General features: G+C 62.6%; 1 protein-coding gene across 7 annotated transcripts in view; it reads right to left on the bottom strand.

Moving 5' to 3' along the window:
- The window catches only part of Adprhl1 (ADP-ribosylhydrolase like 1), a 43,216-nt gene that overhangs the window by 165 nt on the left and 25,251 nt on the right, over positions 1-17,800 (bottom strand). The window contains exons 2-3 of one of the 7 annotated variants that reach the window (XM_077795102.1): positions 16,843-16,891; positions 2-8,144 (exon numbers count right to left, since the gene is read on the bottom strand). The exons of 1 other annotated variant lie outside the window; for it this stretch is intronic. In XM_077795102.1, coding sequence (XP_077651228.1) covers positions 3,587-8,144; positions 16,843-16,891 — 4,607 coding nt within the window. In that variant the 3' untranslated portion in view covers positions 2-3,586. Of the gene's footprint in view, position 1; positions 8,145-14,703; positions 15,388-16,842; positions 16,892-17,800 lie in introns of those variants that run through there. 5 more of the 7 variants (XM_077795103.1, XM_077795104.1, XM_077795105.1 and 2 more) reach the window with 5 other exon arrangements.

The following is a 17,800-nucleotide window of genomic DNA, read 5'->3' as shown; positions in this document are numbered from 1 at the left end:
GAGGATCACAAGTTCAAAGCCAGCAACTTAGCAAGACCCTATCTTAAATAAAAATTAAAAAGGGAGGATAAAAAATAAAAGCTGGGGATGTGGCTCAGTGGTTAAGTTCCCCTGGGTTCAATCCTTGTACCCCCCAAAAAGGGGGGGCACAGTTGCATAGTCTCGTTGAACAGGCCAAAGGGTCTTCACTGGACTGAGGGGAAGGCCTGCAGGCTTTCTGCCAAGTGGCCCCTTCCCCTGATCCCCCTGAGACCTCTACACAACCAGGAAACCATCAAGTCACAAGCAGACTTGTGAGTCTAGAGCCTAGAGCCTGCTGCCCACGCCCACTCTGTCCCTTCCAGGCGACCTGGGGAGAAGCATCTCCAGTCGACCGCAGGGTGGGCTGGGCCGGGCAGAGAGCTGGCCAAGCGCCCAGGGTTGAGTGTATGTTGGTGCCCACGGCTCTAGAGCCAGGGCAGGAGGGCCTTCCCCAGCCGCCTCCCTGCTCAGTGCCCTCTCGGAGAGCGCCCCCGGCAGCAGGCCTGACCAAAGGTCATCTGCGAGGACTGAGATCCGCAGCTTAAGGCCCTTACGAGCTGGGGGAGGGGGCACGATCTCAGGCACCTTCTACCTTGTGCAGGCAAAAGGAGAGATGGCGACATTGCGCAGGATCACGCTTACTTCCGGCCCCCAAAGCCATCCTGGCTGTTCAGGACCCTCCACCTCTGGCCACTCTGCCCAGAGGTGACCACTTGGCTCTGCTGGTCAACACAACCAGAGAGCCTTTCTGTCTCTCCCTGGCCTTGCTGGAGTTCCACTCGCCTCGAGCAGAATCCAGACCTTGGCTCTCCTGAAGCGCTGCGTCTGCAGCCGGAAGCCGCCCGTTTCTTCTCCCGACCCGGCAGCACACCCTGCTGTCCTCCCTCTGTGCCTCGGTTTTGTGTGTGTCCTGAATGTCAAGTGTGCAGCTGCTGGTGCAGTGAACCTGTGGCTCTCCTGTCATTGGCTTTACTGGTGCTTTCTCTGGTCTTTGTTTCTCCAACAGATTTGAACATTCTTCTGTGCTGCAGTCACGGGTGAGCTGAGCACCCTCTGTTTCAAGCTGGACGTGGACAGGCTGGGGTGGCTCGGTGGGGCCTGAAGCAGCTGTCCACAGCTGTCCAGCTGTCCCTCCACACCAGCAGGGTGCTGCCTGTGGCCTGTGCTGATCAGGAAACATGCCTGCATGCTGCCCGTCATGGGCACAGAGCTGCCCGGTGACCAGGGGGAGGTGTCCCCTCCTCCACCAGCACACACTAAGAAGATCTGCACCCATGCTGGGGCGTCCGGGCCAGAGCCCTGCTGACCTCTGCCCTTCCTGCACGTCTGATGGGCTGGCCCTCGCTCCCTGGCTGCTGCCTGTACAGCCCTTCACAGATACAAGGAAGAGATTTGTAACATACTTTATTTTTTCAGCCTGGGAATCGAACACAGAGCCTGCATGCTGCAAGAGCCCTCTGCCATTGAACACATCCCCGATCCAGCTATTTTCTTTCTTAAAAATTATTTCTAGCTGAATGAAGTTAGTAAAAACTTAAAGGATATAATAAAACACATTTAGCTATTTTTTTCTGACTAACCCATTTTAGAATTGTTTATCTACCAAGAAGGATACCAAGAAGGAAATTAGTAAATACTGTGGATGGACACATAATTAAAAGATCATAGCTGAAATGGCAAAGAACCGTGAGATCCTAACCATGTCTGACCTCACAGGGGGCTTGCAGAAGGGCAGGGCTGACCCCTGGGTCTTCAACACCTGGGCAGACGTGGAGAGCTGCTCAGGGTTAGGTGGGCTCAGGGTGGTCTGCACCCCACCCTTCCACACGGGTGGTCTCAGGCCTCTCCAGGGAGGAGTCCCTTCCCCACTCAGAGCTGCAGCCAGCGTCCACTGATGCCGGGCTCTCCCCCTGGCCTCCCTGGGACAGGCTCAGGGGTGCCGCTGGCCTCCGGCAGCCTGTGTGGAGGGCCAGTGGCCACCTGCCGGCTGGCGCCCAGCCCTGCATTCCCCAGGACTTTCTGGTCTGTTTAAAAATAGCGAGGTGCGGCTGCTGCGTATTTTTAGAGGGAACACTGGGAATGTAGTATTTTTATCTCACTTCTGTCCTCACATTCTTTGGCAAAGGTTCCCCTTAACCTTTCTGAACAAAGGATAAATAAAGCAATAAGATGAAGTGTTTGCTCAAGTATGATGGGAGTGGCCCTGCCCGGGGGGTGCCTTGGGGCGGAGTGACCTCTGACTCCAGGCGGCTCTCAGCTCCACTCCAACAGCTCCCCAAGGCTGGCTGTGGCCTCCACGGGAGCAGCCTGCACCCCTGCTTCCTGGGCCCCGGGGCTGGGGAGCTCCCAGAAGCCAGCCCCAGCCCTGGTGCAGCTCCTAGGGGACAGCACACCCCACGGCCCCACAAGCAGCCTCCATGGGTGAGAGAAATGAAGGCCCAGGAGAGTCTCAGGACCCAGGAGGTCCTGCCAGCTTCAAGTGGCACCTGCCTCTCTCTGAATGATGTTCAGATCAGAAAATAAAAGAGATCACCAGGAGCATCCGGAGCTGTCTCCAGGGCCAGAGTGGGCTTTCGGACAGTGCTCAGTTGCAAAGGAACTGAACACCAAGAAGCTTCAAAAAGCAGAAATTAACTTTCCACAGAGAAACCGGAGCCCTGGGCAGCAGGGCAGCTGCCGCCTCAGCACCTCTGGGAGCCCCTGCTCAGCAGGTCCAGGCAGCACCCGGCCTCTGGGTGGCCTGGGGCCTGTGTGCTGTGTCCCATGGGAGACACCGATGGAGCAGCTCAGAAGAACCTGCAGAGGGCACCAGTGACCGGAGGCAGGGCTGTGGCCGGTGGCCTCCTTCCTCCCCACCCTTCCTCACATCAGCAGATGCTCCACCCTGAGGCCCTGGGCCTGAGTGCACTCTGCAGAGGCAGGAGGTGGATGGCCACTGGCCTGGCCCAGCAGGGCAGCAGGCCAGCAGGGCAGCAGGCCATGGACAGCCTGTGGTGGCTCCTCAGGGCTGGCTTCCCAGGCACTTCCCAGGCCTGTGGGTCTGTCGTGGGAGCAGGCTCCAGCAGAGCCCCTAATGCCCTGCCGTCCTACTGGCCTCCTGGCCTCCCCACAGCTGGCGTGGGCCCGGGCCCAGCAGTGGGGAAGTGCTGCCTTTCTTCCCACACGCCCGGCTCAGGTCACCAGCCACTGCTCTGTTTTTGGGTGCTTGGCAGAGACACGGGAGGGGAGCAGAGGGCGCCCAGAGCACGGTGAGAGGGCAGGGAAGGCCGCCCGCCCGCCAGGTCAGGAGGGAGTGTGGCACATTCCCAGTGACAGTGCACATCAGCACAAGGACCTCGTGAGGGCAACAGCTGGCACCTGGCTCTTCTGAAAAGGAGCCTCAGAGCCCAGGGAAGCAGTCGGGGCCTTGGGAGGGACAGGCCACCTGCCACACTCCTCTCCCAAGATCAGGGGCCTGGGCAGGAGAGGGCAGGGTGGACGGTCTGCCGGGGAGGCGCACAGCACGTCACAGGCAGGAAGCCACCTCAGCCCCATGCCGGGGGCTGGTGGTGGCTCATGGCCAGGCTCACTGTGGGGCTTCGAAGGTATCACTAGCCCTGAGCAAGGTGGGCCTGAAGGACAGATCGAAGGCCGTCTGGCTGCTGAAGCTCTGGGCTTTGTATTTTGCCAGGGGCCCTGACCTGTGGTGCCCACCCTCTGACAGGTCTCTCTCGGCCCCGGGTGTGTTTGGGAGCCCCGTCTGGGCTGGGAGTTGGGGGACTGGGCAGCCCCCAGCATCGGGTGTGGGCTGGGCAGAGCTGCCTGCGGGCTCCGGGCCAGAGGCTGCCGCCCTCCTCCCGGCCAGGGTCCTGCTTCCTGGGGTGGGTGGCGGGGCCCTGGGGCGCCCCTGGCCACTGGCCCTGTGCGGAGCCCTCTGGGGTTCCCCACCGGCCCCTGCGGCACGTGCTCTGTCAGCTGAGCGGTCAGGCTGCCCCCAGGCCTGGGACACCGTCCCCCCGGCCCTTCCCTGTGTGGTCAGGCTGCAGGACCCCCCAGGCGTCCCTGAGGGAGTGGCTGGGCTCCTGTCAGCCTTGGGGCCACCTTCCTGAGCCAGGTTCCTCACCTGCTTCACTGAGGGGCCCAGTGGGTGCTCCTGGCCCCTGGCCCTGGGCTGGCAGGGCTTCTCCATGGCTGCTGCCCTCTGTCCTCCTGCCCGGTCCTGAGCAGCCTGTGCCCGGGACTCTGCTGCACCCAGCCCAGCCTTCTCGCCCCCTGGCGCTGCCCCTCTCTGTCCAGAACCGTCTGGCGCTTGAGTCTGGGGTGGCCTCTCGAGCCCTGTGGCACCCTCCTCTGGCTTCCCCACACGTCCCTGTGTGGGCCCCAAGCTCTCTGCCTGGCCGGGGGCTCTCTCCTGGGCAGGCCTGGCTTCCTGCTCTGGAGCTGGCCCCGGGAGGCACCAAGGGGCAGATGCCACACCAGCGAGAGTGTGTGCTGCCGGTGGGAGGCCCCCTGCCAGGCTCCCGCAGGGTGTGGGACCACAGGCTGCGTCCCTGGGCTGGGGACCCCCTCCGGTGGCTCTGCCGGCCCGGCTCCTGGTGCCCACTGCTGCAGCGTCCTGTGAGGCACAGAGCAGGGCCTCCTCTGGCCCAGCAGGCACGGGCACCCCTGCTGGGGGCCGCTGCCCAGCCCTCTCCTCCCTGACGCCCCCCTCTGCAGTTCGGCTCTCGTGCTTGGAGGACTCGCTGGGTGTCCAGAAACGGTGCCGGCCAGGTTCTGGGGGCCAAGTCGCTCCCAGGAGCCCACTTCCTGTGGCAGCACAATGGCGAGCCGACTGCACTCTGTGTGCCTCTGCACCCTTCCACTCTGCCCCAGGGCCGTCCTCGGGGTCCCTGACGCCCCCCAGCAGTGCTGTCCTGTCCTCAGGGTCCTGGGCACTCCCGGGTGGTGACGATGTCTTCCTGTCCTCGGGGACCCTGGAGATCCCTGCAGGTGCCCTCCTGTCCTCGGGGTCCCTGGAGATCTCCGTAGGCGTCTTCCTGTCCTCGGGGTCCCTGGAGATCCCTGCAGGTGCTCTCCTGTCCTCGGGGTCCCTGGAGATCCCTGTAGGTGCCCTCCTGTCCTCGGGGTCCCTGGAGATCCCTGTAGGTGCCCTCCTGTCCTCGGGGTCCCTGGAGATCTCCGTAGGCGTCTTCCTGTCCTCGGGGTCCCTGGAGATCCCTGCAGGTGCTCTCCTGTCCTCGGGGTCCCTGGAGATCCCTGTAGGTGCCCTCCTGTCCTCGGGGTCCCTGGAGATCCCTGTAGGTGCCCTCCTGTCCTCGGGGTCCCTGGAGATCTCCGTAGGCGTCTTCCTGTCCTCGGGGTCCCTGGAGATCCCTGTAGGTGCCCTCCTGTCCTCGGGGTCCCTGGAGATTCCTGTAGGTGCCCTCCTGTCCTCGGGGTCCCTGGAGATCTCCGTAGGCGTCTTCCTGTCCTCGGGGTCCCTGGAGATCCCTGTAGGCGTCTTCCTGTCCTCGGGGTCCCTGGAGATCCCTGTAGGTGTCTTCCTGTCCTCGGGGACCCTGGAGCTCCCTGCAGGTGCCCTCCTGTCCTCGGGGTCCCTGGAGATCCCTGCAGGTGTCCTCCTGTCCTCGGGGTCCCTGGAGCTCCACATAGGTGTCTTCCTGTCCTCGGGGTCCCTGGAGCTCCCTGCAGGTGCCCTCCTGTCCTCGGGGTCCCTGGAGCTCCACTTAGGTGCCCTCCTGTCCTCGGGGTCCCTGGAGCTCCACTTAGGTGTCTTCCTGTCCTCGGGGTCCCTGGAGCTCCCTGCAGGTGCTCTCCTGTCCTCGGGGTCCCTGGAGCTCCACTTAGGTGCCCTCCTGTCCTCGGGGTCCCTGGAGCTCCCTGCAGGTGCCCTCCTGTCCTCGGGGTCCCTGGCGTCCCCTGGTGGTGCCTTCCTGTCCCCTGTAGAACTTGGGACCTTCCCTCCAGGTGCTGTGGCCCTGCAGGCTCTGCCACTGGGCTTGGGTGGCTCGTCTAGCAGGGCTAGGCTCTTCCTGCCCCCATCATAGCGGGTATCTTCCTGGGCCATCCCCGGGGGCGGGGCTGCCTCTGCCTCGGGACCTTTGCTGTCTTCCTGCCCACACAGGACTCTCCTGTCCCTCGTGGTGGGACTCTCAGGTCCTCTGAAATCCTGGGCAGGGGCTGCCCCGGCGCCTCCCTCCCTGGAACCCGGTCCCTGCTGGCTGCCAGAGGTGGAGCAGGTGCTGTGTGCTGGAGGGCTTTTCCATGCGCCCGTGGAAGAAACTGGTGGGGTGCCGTGGTCAGGGTGGTCAGGTGGGGGAGGCCGCTGGCAGCTGAGCTCAGGAGCAGTTCTGGGGTTCCTGCCCTCACTGGCGCTCACAGGGCTCTGTGTGCTCCCCTTCCCAGCAGGGGTACCTTGTGGAGAGTTGGCCGTCAGGACCGTCAGGAGTGGCTGTTGGTCCCCAGGACCCACGGGGGCAGTGACCCTCGGGGATTCTGGGGATCCTTGCTTGGAGGTCCTGCAGGAGGGGCTCAGCCCCCCTGCGGCCAGGCCAGCCTCCCTGTCCTCAGTGGCAGGGGGAAGCACTGCCCCTGCCTTGGCCCGGGCAGCGTGCCCTCCTGAAGCCGGGGGCCGCCTGTCCCCGCCCGGCCACGTGCTTTGCAGGGGCCCTGGAGGGGCTGGCATTTCGTGGACAACGGGAAGCCGCACGGTGAGGGGTGGAGAGTCCAGGGCAGGCTGTGCTCGCCGTGCAGCCTGGACTCTGGGAGCGGCCAGCGGGGGGATCGGAGCTGCTGGCCCCTGCTCTGGGAGGTGCCTCTGGGTGGCGAAGAGGGGCTCTCTGTCTGAGGCTGGGAGCGAGCTTTCTGCTTTGTCCTCAGAACTGCACACGGTCATGGTGACATCAGGGACCTCCCCTGTGCCCTCCTCTTTTAGCCCCCAGGGGTGGCCCGCCGGCCCCTCTGCTGTCAGCCCCACTGTCTTGTCCCCTTCAGCTGGCCCAGCCCCCCTGGGGCTGGCTGGTCTGAATGGGGGTGACAGGGGCACGTGGTCAGGCAGGGCCTTCCGGGAGGCCCAGGTAGAGTCCTGCTGGGGGATGCCCTTCGTGGGGTTCAGAGCCAGGGGGCTGTCCCTGGGAGTGGCCACCTGGGTCATGGAGGACTTTGAGGGCTTTGGTTGTCCTCTGGGCTCCTGGCTCAAGATCCCTATTCCTGGCATTTTGTCCCTGCTGGGGTCTGTGTCCTCTGGGTCCGAGGACATGCTGAGGTCTCTCCTGGGCCAACGCCTGGACTCCAAGTGACTGATCCTTGCGCAGTGAGACAGCCAGCTCCGGGGGCTGCAGACCACCGTGGCTATGCTGAGGGCTGGCAGGGGCTCGGCCGTGCAGGCCAGGAGGCGGGCAGGGGGTGTCCTGGTGCAGCTGATGGCCATGGTGGTGGTGTGGAGCACCCGCAGCTCCGGCCTGTGAGTCTTCTTCTGCAGGCCCCTCCGCCCCCCCCTGTGCAGGGGCAGCAGGCTGGCCTCCGAGCGGAGGCAGCCGCTCTGCTCAAACCTCTCTCGCAGCTGGCGCAGGATGGAGCTCCTGCCCCCCGTCCTTGGCAGGAGGCCCCGGGCGGCCCCAGGCTGCCGGCCAGGGGGCTCCGCTCCTGCCTCCTTCTCCTCCGCAGCCAGGAACTTCCTCAGGATGCTCTTCACTGTGCCCTTCCCACCAGGGGGGCCCCAGCGGGGCTTCTCCCCAGCCGGGAGCCTCTGGCCCGGGCAGCTGGCCCCCGCCTGGGTCTTCTCCAGCAGTTTGTTGATGGTGGCACTCACCAGGCTCCTGCTGGGACCCTGCTTGTCCCTGGAGATGAGCCTGCCCACCTCCCTGGTCCTCTTGAGGTGGCGCTCCCGGCCCGTGCCCATGAACTTGGCCTGCAGGAGCTGGAAGCGGGTGGGCCTCTGGCCGGCCTCCTGAGACGGAGGCAAGCAGGCCCCCGCGGGCCCTGGGTCCGCTGCCCCCGGGGGCCCGCCCGCGCGGTCTGTGACGTAGGTCAGGAGGCTGCCAAGGAGGGCGCGGGCCCCCTCGTCGCACGTGCGGCTGATCTTCCTCCTCAGGACGTGTACCTCCATGGACGTGTGGCCACCGCCGCTCCCGCTGCGCTCGGGCCTGCGGGGAGAAAACTGGTGGTGACCCATTTTATCAGCACTGTCCAGCTTATCTGGAGGACACTGTCGGGGAGGCCCACACCCCGAGGGCCTGGCCCAGCAGGAAGAGCTCAGGGTGGGCCGAGGCCGTCCCTGCGTCCTCGCCCGTGGCTTTTCTTGGCCACGGTCTCCTGTTAATAGCACTGACTTCTAAGTCTCCTGCTCTGAGGGCTGTGGGAATTCCACCCTCATCAACTGCTCCAACACAGTTTGGAAAAGCCACTTTGCATATGTCAGGTACTTTTAAATAAAAAAGGTTATACTTTGCTTTTATAAATAGGCCAAAAAAATCAAGTGTGAAGATTTATGTTATCTGTGCGCACATCTAGCTTTAAATAGGAAAGACGACACCAATGCTGTGTGCCTCCTACGTGATCCTGAGTTGCAAGTGTGGAGGACCCCATGGCAGTTACAGCCCGAGCCTCGGTGGGAGAGAGCCCCTGATGGGTGCCCCACGGGCTCCTGGTAGCATGAGTTGCTGTGGTGGACATGTGTGCCCCAGAGTGGTCACCGTGTGGAGGTCAGAGGGCTCCCAGAGAAGCCCCCAGGCTGGAGGGGCCTGCAGGTGAGCCCTGGCGCCCACCGCCCCACACCCAGCTGGAGGCAGGGCTGGCTCTTCACAACTCGGAGGCAGCCCCGGAAAGGCAGGTCCAGGGCGTAGGCACTGCGGCCGCTCCTGCTGGCTGTGCATTCTAGGGAGACGACCAGAGGCCAGAACAAGGGTTCCAGTCCTGCATGAGGGTCTCCAGGGCACCACCCCAATATTAAAGAGCTGAGACGGCCCTGGTGCCTAACACGAGCGCTGCCCAGGGCCTGGCCACACTCGCTCACAGCAGTGAGCAGCAGAGACTGGCCCTGCTGAGACAGACTGCAGGGGAACGTGCAGACGGACAGATTTCACCTTTCTGCTGTTTGTGGAAGCCACCTACAACATCCTTTTAAAAACCTGTTCCGGAGCCAGCCCTGGGGTGATAGGGGAGCGGCCTCGTCCCCTGCTCACCTTATGGACGAGCACCTGTGGCTGCAGAGACATGGCCCTGAGACCACCCCGTACTGGGGCAGGATCTCCACGTGGAGCAGAGGGCCCCAGGCTGGCCAGGGCTCTGTCCTCAGGCCCCAGAGGACGCCTCCCTCCCGGACCTGGAGGTGCCCGGCACCAGAGCGCAGGGAGGCCTTGGGAAGCACAGCCTTTCTTTTTTCTTTTGAGACAAAGACTTTGCCATGTTGCTGGCCAGGAACCGACTTAGGGTCCTCCTGCCTCAGCCTCCTGAGTAGCTAGCTGGGCTGTAGGTGACGAGATCACCTCCAGCTCCTGAGTGGTGTCCAGTGCCACCACAGGCCCGAGCCACCCACAGGGCCAGCCCACCACCGACTGGGCCTCAGTGACTGTGAGCCAAAGTGCACCTGTCTTCTACACAGCCCTCCCTCAAAGCTGTTTGTCACAGTGAGGAGACGCAGGCAGGTGACGCGAGGAGAGGAGCGGCCACAGCCACGGTGCTGCCACCAAGCCCCCAACAGAGCCTTGGCGGTGCGTCCCATCTCCCCAGGGATGTGACCTAGTGAGAGCTCCAGCCGGAATACACAGCAGCCACGTGCCGCAGCTCCATGACCACAGCGCAGAGGTGACCCCACCCAGGGGGCAGATACACCCGGACTGGCCCTCGACTGCCCTGGTCATCATCCTGGGTGAGACAGACAGAGGAGCGCAGGCCTCGGCCTGGCTGTGGATAGCTGGTGTCCTGCTTGTGCTTTTGGGACCTGCTGGCCATGAGCAGGCTGTCGGAGAGGCCTCTCCCCACGGGCGCTCTGTGGACACATCCCTCCCACATGGTGGGGTCCCTGGGAGGCTGCTCTGGGGAGAGAGGTCACCATCCACTCGAGGAGGGCCATCTCGGGCTCCCCTGACCCTGCTGCCCCGGGCCCCCCGCCAGTGTCCCCAAGGCAGAGGACCTCAGGCCTCGGTGTCGGGCAGTGGTCTCTCAGGGTGTGCACAGCTGCTTGGGCTGAGGCCCCCACCCCATCTCTGCAGGAGACAGTGGTCTGTGGCACCCTTGGTAGTGGGCTGGCTCGGGGTCAGCCATGTCTCTGCGTTTCCCAGGCTACAGAGGAGACATTGCAGCCTCTAACCGGGGGCCGTTTAGGCTCGGCACCTTGGGGTGGCCCCTGGCAGCTGCTCAGCTCTGTCCCTGGCTGAGAGCTGGGTTCCCACAGGCACACCCAGGCACCCGAACCCAGCTCCCCAAAGTCCTCCTCATGTTTTTCCTGCCTTGCTGAGCGGCACCTCCAGCCCACTCCGTCCCCAGGGAACACGCCCACTTGCCTGCCCCCTCTGAGCTCTGCCGCACCAGCAGCGAGGAGTGTTCTCCCTCCAGAGAGTCACGGGTCCTCGTGGCCCTGAGTGCACTCACCCACCGGCCTTCCCAGGGCTCTTGCCCTCCTGCACCGGGTCCTGCTGTCTGGCTGCTTCCCTCTGCCCCTTCCTTTCTGGCCGCTGTCACAGTGAGGGAAGGCTGACCAGCCCAGCGCTCTGAGAGAGACGTGTCCTGGCCCCGGGTCTGTCCTTCACACACTGGCCAGGCGCACCTGCTCCGTGGCTCTGGTCTCTCGGGACAGCCTCTGTCTGCACCCTGGGTGTGTACACAGGACCTGGCTCAGGGCCTGTCTGTGACCCTGGTCGTGGGCCTGAGACCCTCCCCCGGGAGCAGCCAGAACCAGCCCTCAGCCCAGGGCCCAGGTTGGGCCACACGTCCTCCTGGGAGGGCTTCCAGGAGCCACAAGCCTGCGGAGGTGGCGGGAGGCCTGGCTTCCTGGACGGCTCGGGCAGCCTCACCTGGTGGCAGGAGACCCAGGATGGAAGCCCGCGGGGAGGGTGTGGCCACACAGTGCTGGCCTGCGGGTGGCTGGGCTATTTCAAGCCTCTTGCTGACGTCTCAGTTGAGTCAGGAGGATAACAGCCAGGCTGACAGCACACTGTGGGGACATGCTGGTGGCCTGACTCAGGGCCATGAGGCCCAGCCTCGCAGGTTGGTGATGTGCTCTCCTGAGTTCCTCTCTGATGAGGCAGCTGTGCCCTCCCCCCTGCGCCGCAGCAGCAGGGCTGGGCTGCACGCGGAGGCCCAGGCGCGGCGCCTCTCCCACACGCCCATCCACCGGCACCCGACTGCACCCCTCTGTGGTGGTGAGCGCCACTTGTTTGGACTGGACTGGCTGAGTGTCCTTTGTGGCCATGGGAGTCATGTGGCTCTGAGGCTGCGTGGCCTTTGACCGAGGCCATCTAAGACAGTGGTAAAGCCAGCCGGGCTCTGCCTAGCCGCCAGCCCCCAGAGAGCAGACAGGTGGCGCCCCTCTGGCTGTCAGCCCAACTCCCCGGGGGACACAGCAGCAGGCTTCCTGGGTCAGCCCTGGGGAGTTCCAGAAACTTCCGATGATTTCACCATCCTCCAAGAGACGGCGGGTCAGGTGCTGTGGTGAGATTTACGGACAGGGATTCGGGGATGAGGCCAGTGCCTTGAGTTCTTTTCTGGTGAGCAGGCCGTGCCTCATGCCTGTCATGGCTACCTCACCCCGGGCCCAGCGGCAGGAGGACGGTCATTCACAGAGGCGTAAGATGCTGCTGTCGGCCGTGACCACCCCCTTAGTGAGTGGCTCATGCTTAATGACTGTTACTGGCCCAGAGTCTCCTTCCTGTGGTCTCCACTACCCTGTGCTCTGGCCACCCGCACCACTGCTGGGCAGGGCTCCTTCCCCTGCAGGCCACCTCCCTGGTCTACAGGCCCAGCTCCTGCCCACACCTTCTGGTGACCAGCAGCTGATGGCCGTCCATGGACTCTTTGAGCCCAGCTCATCCCCAGGGCCTCTGTACCAGTCCCTCCGCCTCAGCACATCTGCCCCTTCAAGCCACGGCTCCCGGGGCCTCTCCTGGGTGGTCGCAGAGCCTATGACCATGGCTGACCTCTAGCACATGACTGGGTGGCCACGGTCACCACACCAGCCACTTCCTGAGACTGCTGTGATTTCAAAGCAGTGAAACTGCATCTCTCGGGGCCACTAGAGTGCAGGCTGCCAGTGGGCAGGAGCGTGTCTCCTTCTCCAGGTCACCCCAGGGCCCACGCCTGCCTGGCCAGAGCAGTAGATGCCTGGGGATGGGGAACAAGCCCTCCTTGATGCCTGGCTGCAAACAGGGCCGCCCTTCCCACCCTCTGCCCTGCCTCTCCCTCGACCTCCCTGCTCCTGTGGCCTGCACTGGAATGCTCCAGAGCCCTTACTGGAGGGCGACATAGCTCTGAGGCCCACAGCTGCCCACAGGCTGCTTGCCCCACAGTGGCCAGCAGACAGCCTGAGCCTGTTCACCACGTTCCTTAGGCACAGGGGCCAGCTGCAGCCCAGCCAGGATGGACGGAGCCCACCCCTGCAGGTCGACATAAACATGGCATACCACGACACTCCTGATTTAGGCAGCGCCGGCTGGCGGGAGTGGGCGTCTAAAACAAGAGGACTGAGAAGCCACCCTTGGACACGCCCAGCTCCGCACACCCACCCAGGGTGCCATCAGCTTCCACCAGTCTGTGGTCCCCACCACGGACTGTCCTGCACCAGGGTCCTGACTTCCCCTCCGGCTGTCAACGGCCATGACCCCCACCCCGGGCCCTCCCCCGGGGTGCAGCCGTGGGCCACGTCCCCTCAGGTCTCAGGGGAGCTTGGGGCAGGCTCTGCATGGCCTCCTCGGAGGCTCCGCACACACCTTCCACTGCAGCACACCACGGTGTCCTCAGGCCACTCCGGTGCACCCTGGCTCCCGTGACAGGCCACCTTGCTGTCACTGCTGTCCCTCCCAGGGCGAGCTGTGGGGCGGCTCTCTGCCCACGTGCTCTCCTCTCCCCATCTGGGGGGACCAACGTTGTCCTGCCCTACTGTCTGCTCATCTGTCCCTCCGTCCCCTTGAGGCCAGCCCAGGACGTGCTGGGGGGACAGTCCCTCCGTCCCCTTGAGCCCAGCCCAGGACGTGCTGGGGGGGACAGTCCCTCCGTCCCCTTGAGCCCAGCCCAGGACGTGCTGGGGGGGACAGTCCCTCTGCCTCCATTTGAGCCCAGCCCAGGACATGCTGGGGGGACAGTCCCTCTGCCTCCATTTGAGCCCAGCCCAGGATGTGCTGGGGGGGACAGTCCCTCTGCCTCCATTTGAGCCCAGCCCAGGACTGCTGGGGGGATAGTCCCTCTGCCTCCATTTGAGCCCAGCCCAGGACTGCTGGGGGGACAGTCCCTCTGCCTCCTCTTGAGCCCAGCCCAGGACGTGCTGGGGGGACAGTCCCTCTGCCTCCATTTGAACCCAGCCCAGGACGTGCTGGGGGCGGGGACAGTCCCTCTGCCTCCTCTTGAGCCCAGCTCAGGACGTGCTGGGGGGACAGTCCCTCTGCCTCCTCTTGAGCCCAGCCCAGGACTGCTGGGGGGGACAGTCCCTCTGCCTCCTCTTGAGCCCAGCCCAGGACTGCTGGGGGGGACAGTCCCTCTGCCTCCTCTTGAGCCCAGCCCAGGACGTGTGAGAGGGGGACAGTCCCTCTGCCTCCTCTTGAGCCCAGCCCAGGACGTGTGAGAGGGGGACAGTCCCTCTGCCTCCTCTTGAGCCCAGCCCAGGACTGCTGGGGGGACAGTCCCTCTGCCTCCTCTTGAGCCCAGCCCAGGAAGTGCTGGGGGCGGGGACAGTGGCTGTCCTGGCACATCTGCCCTTGCTGTCCATGTAATGGTGTCCATGCTCCCTTCCTGGAGCTGTGAACTCAGAGGCAGAGGGCAGCTTCATCCCACCTGGAGGCAGGGACCCCGTGTTTGCTCTCCGGGCTGCCTCTTCCCCGTGTGCCCCCCAGCCACGCAGGCCTCTCTGCTCTACCCTGGCTCACTGCCCCTCAGCTCCCGCCCGGGGCAGGAACAGCCTCTGCCTTCCTCCACAGCCTCTCCCTTGGTCACTGACTGACTCCCCGCTTTCCCTGGGCTCCCCTGGGTCCTCCCTGGTCACTCTGGAGGGACAGTGTCGCCTCTGGGGCTGCCCCACTATCTCTACATGGTCCCATTTGGTCAGCTCAGCTTTGGACAGTTTCAGTGCCCCGTTGGGTCTTGACAGAACACGCCCAATGGGTGTCCCCCAAGGACTGTCCCCCCTCTAGCACGGTCCACAGATCAACACCCACTGGCCTCCAAGCCCTGTCCTCTCCTTAGGGAGCCACTGGCATCTGCCAAGTTCTTCCAAAAGGAGAGGGGACCCCTGGCTGTGGGGTGCTCACCTGTGGTCCCAGCAACTCAGGAGGCTGAGGCAGGAGAAGTGCAAGTTCAAAGCCAGCCTCGGCAATGTAGCAAGGCCCCAAGTCACTTTGTAAGACCCGACTCAAAGACTAAAAGGGCTGGAGATATGGCTCAGTGGTTAAGCACCTCTGGGTTCAAATCCCAGTACAAAAAAGAAAAAACAGAGGTGATCTAGGCTTATTAGTTATTTTTATAAATCATATAGTTTTTAAATGAGATGGGCTTTGTTTTGGGGGTTTTCCTGGTGCTGGGGGAGAACCTAGGGCCTGTGTATGCTAGGCACCTGCTACACCACTGACTGAGTCACACCCACCTCCGGTCAGATTGGTTTTAAACGAGGTTCCCAATAATTTACAAGTAAATATGAAACTAGATCTGTGACTAAGGGACATCTAATCCATGAGATAAAGTGCTTTCTAAAAGCCAGGACGAGGGGGCAGAGTTGGGATCCTGGGTGAGTGGCTGTGAGGGGCACAGCCGCTCCAGCTGGTGTTGGTCAGAGTGTGAGTGCACTCTAGAGAGACCGTCCAGTAAAGCCAGGTGGCGGCTGTCTGTTACCTGTGATCGCTGTAGCTAGGTGTCTGACAGCTGCACCTGCTGTCCAGGCCACCTGCAGGTCCACTTCCTTCCGGACATCACGCTGAAGACTGACACCCCAGGCTCTGGCACCTGTGCCATGTGCGCGGCACCCCGAGTGGCAGGGGGTGTCTGCTCAGCTGGGGAGAGTCTGCAGCCCTGGTTTTGGCCCCTCCGTCATGCACAGGAGATGGGCGGGAGGGTCAGGGCAGCCAGAGCTGCATCGCGAACCTGACATGAGCCAGGAGAGGGCAGGCAGGACAGCTGGCCACTGCATCACATGCACCGAGACGCCTGGGAGCAGGCACCGGGCCGCAGCACCGCATCAGACTGTGTCCCCTGCAGAGAGCACCCAGGGCTGTGCCAGCACACTCCTGGCTGGAGAGGACTTCTGGGGACGGTCCAGCACTGCACCACCTCCACCAAAACCCTGCCGTGTCCACTGGTTTCCAGTGAGCCACGGGACACAGGGTGTGTGGCTTATCCTCAAATGGTTCAGAAAAAGTGCACGTGTGTCTGCACGGTGCTGGCTTGTGTCTGTGCCTCAGTGTGTCCACATGCACATCTGTGGGTCTGCGTGTGTCTGTCTCCTGTGGCTGAGGGTATGTCTGTGTGTCTGCATGTGTCTGTGTGTCTGCATCTGTCTGCATGCATTGTGTGTGTCTGTGTCTGCATCTGTGTCTGCATGTGTCTCTGTGTGTGCCTGCAAGTGTGTGTCTGCATGCATCTGTGTGTCTGCATCTGCATGTCTGTGAATGTCTGTGTGTCTGTGTCTCTGTGTGTGTCTGTGTGTGTCTGCATGAGTCTGTGTGTCTGCTTCTGCATGTCTGTGAATATCTGTGTGTCTGTGTGTCTGCATGAGTCTGTGTGTCTATATGTGTCTGTGTGTGCATGTGTGCTTATCTGTGCATGTGTCTCTGTGTCTGTGTCTGTGTCTGCATGTATCTATGCATGTCTGTGTGTCTGAGTCTGCATGTATCTATGCATGTCTGTGTGTCTGAGTCTGCATGTCTGTGTGTCTGCATGTCTGTGCCTGTGTCTGTGTGTTTGCACATCTGTCTGCGCGTCTCTGTCTGCGTGTCTCTGTCTTTCTGTGTGTCTGTGCGACTCTGTCTGTGGTCTGTGTGTCTGTGCCTATGTCTGTGTGTGCCTGTGTCTGTGTGTCTGTGTGTGTCTGTGTCTGCATGTGTCTCTGTGTGTGCCTGCAAGTGTGTGTCTGCATGCATCTGTGTGTCTGCATCTGCATGTCTGTGAATGTCTGTGTGTCTGTGTCTCTGTGTGTGTCTGCATGAGTCTGTGTGTCTGCTTCTGCATGTCTGTGAATGTCTGTGTGTCTGTGTGTCTGCATGAGTCTGTGTGTCTATGTGTGTGTGCATGTGTGCTTATCTGTGCATGTGTCTCTGTGTCTGTGTGTCTGCATCTGCATGTATCTATGCATGTCTGTGTGTCTGAGTCTGCATGTCTGTGTGTCTGCATGTCTGTGCCTGTGTCTGTGTGTCTGCACGTCTGTCTGTGCGTCTGTGTGTCTGCGCGTCTCTGCGCGTCTCTGTCTGCGCGTCTCTGTCTTTCTGTGTGTCTGTGCGACTCTGTCTGTGGTCTGTGTGTCTGTGCCTATGTCTGTGTGTGCTTGTGTCTGTGTGTCTGTGTGTGTCTGCATGTTTGTGTGTGTCTGTGTGTCCATATGTGTCTGTGCGTGTATCTGTGTGTGTGTCTGCGTGTGTCTGTGTGAACACACAGGTGTGGGGAGAGAGAAGACCGTGGCAGGTGTGGCCAGTGTGGAGCTGGATGGGGTACCTGGGAGTCTGCTCGCTCCTCTTCTGACTTCTCTGTTGGAAAGCGCTCACTAAAATGGAAGAGGAAGATGGTGAAGACACAGTGTCATGTGTCCCAAGGAAGGTGCTGGCAGGGGCTCCCTGGCCCACGCTGGGGGGTCTGTGGGCTGGACATGCTCCTCCTGGCCCACCAGGCCCTGCTGAGAAGCCCCAGGTAGGAGCAGGTGGGTGGGGTGGCTGGGGCGAAGTGCTGCTGTGGTCCTGCGGCCCATCTGGGCTGGGCTCAGCCGTGTGACCGTGGGGCCAGCTGACCTTGAGCTGATTTCCCACCAGAGCCCAACCTGGAGCACAGGGTGCCGCCTGGTAGGGGGCTCTGGGCATGGCCCTCAGGGGAAGGAAGGGGCTGAAGCTCCCTTCATGGCGGCTTCGCTCTGGCCAGAGGCTGGAACCTGAGTCCTGGCTCTGTGGCCCAGGGGCTGCACAAGAGTCCGCTGGTCCTCACCTCTAGGGATGAAGCCCTGAGGAGTGGCCATGCCCCCAGCAGAGCGCGCTCAGGAAGGCAGACATGCTCACGGCTGACTCACTGCTGCTGTCCAGGGCCGCACAGCGCTGGGTTCTGCCCACTGCTGCACCAGTACCTTTCTCTCCGTTTTTGATTTGGGTTTTTGTACTGGGGATTGGACCCAGGGGTGGTCCACCACTACGCTGCACCTCAGCCCGTTTGATTTCATTTCGAGATGAGTTCTTGCAAGTTGCTCAGGCTGGCCTGAAACTAGCCATCCTCCTGCCTCAGCCTCCCTGGTGGCCAGGTCGCAGACATGGCCCTGCACTGGCTCAGCAGTGTCCTTTTCAGAGTCTAGTCTTGTCAGCCTCCCCTCTGTCCCCTCTAGATCTGTCCCTCTGCCTGTCAGAAGGGGCTGACAGTGTCTGCCACACCTACCTCCCATCTGGCTTTCAGATATCAAACCCTTGGAAAAAAT

This window comes from Urocitellus parryii, chromosome 2 (genome assembly GCF_045843805.1).
Source record: "Urocitellus parryii isolate mUroPar1 chromosome 2, mUroPar1.hap1, whole genome shotgun sequence".
Classification (NCBI taxonomy): Eukaryota; Metazoa; Chordata; class Mammalia; order Rodentia; family Sciuridae; genus Urocitellus; species Urocitellus parryii.
The sequence above is the reverse complement of the archived record's forward strand: the minus strand, read 5'-3'. Positions and strand labels throughout refer to the sequence as shown.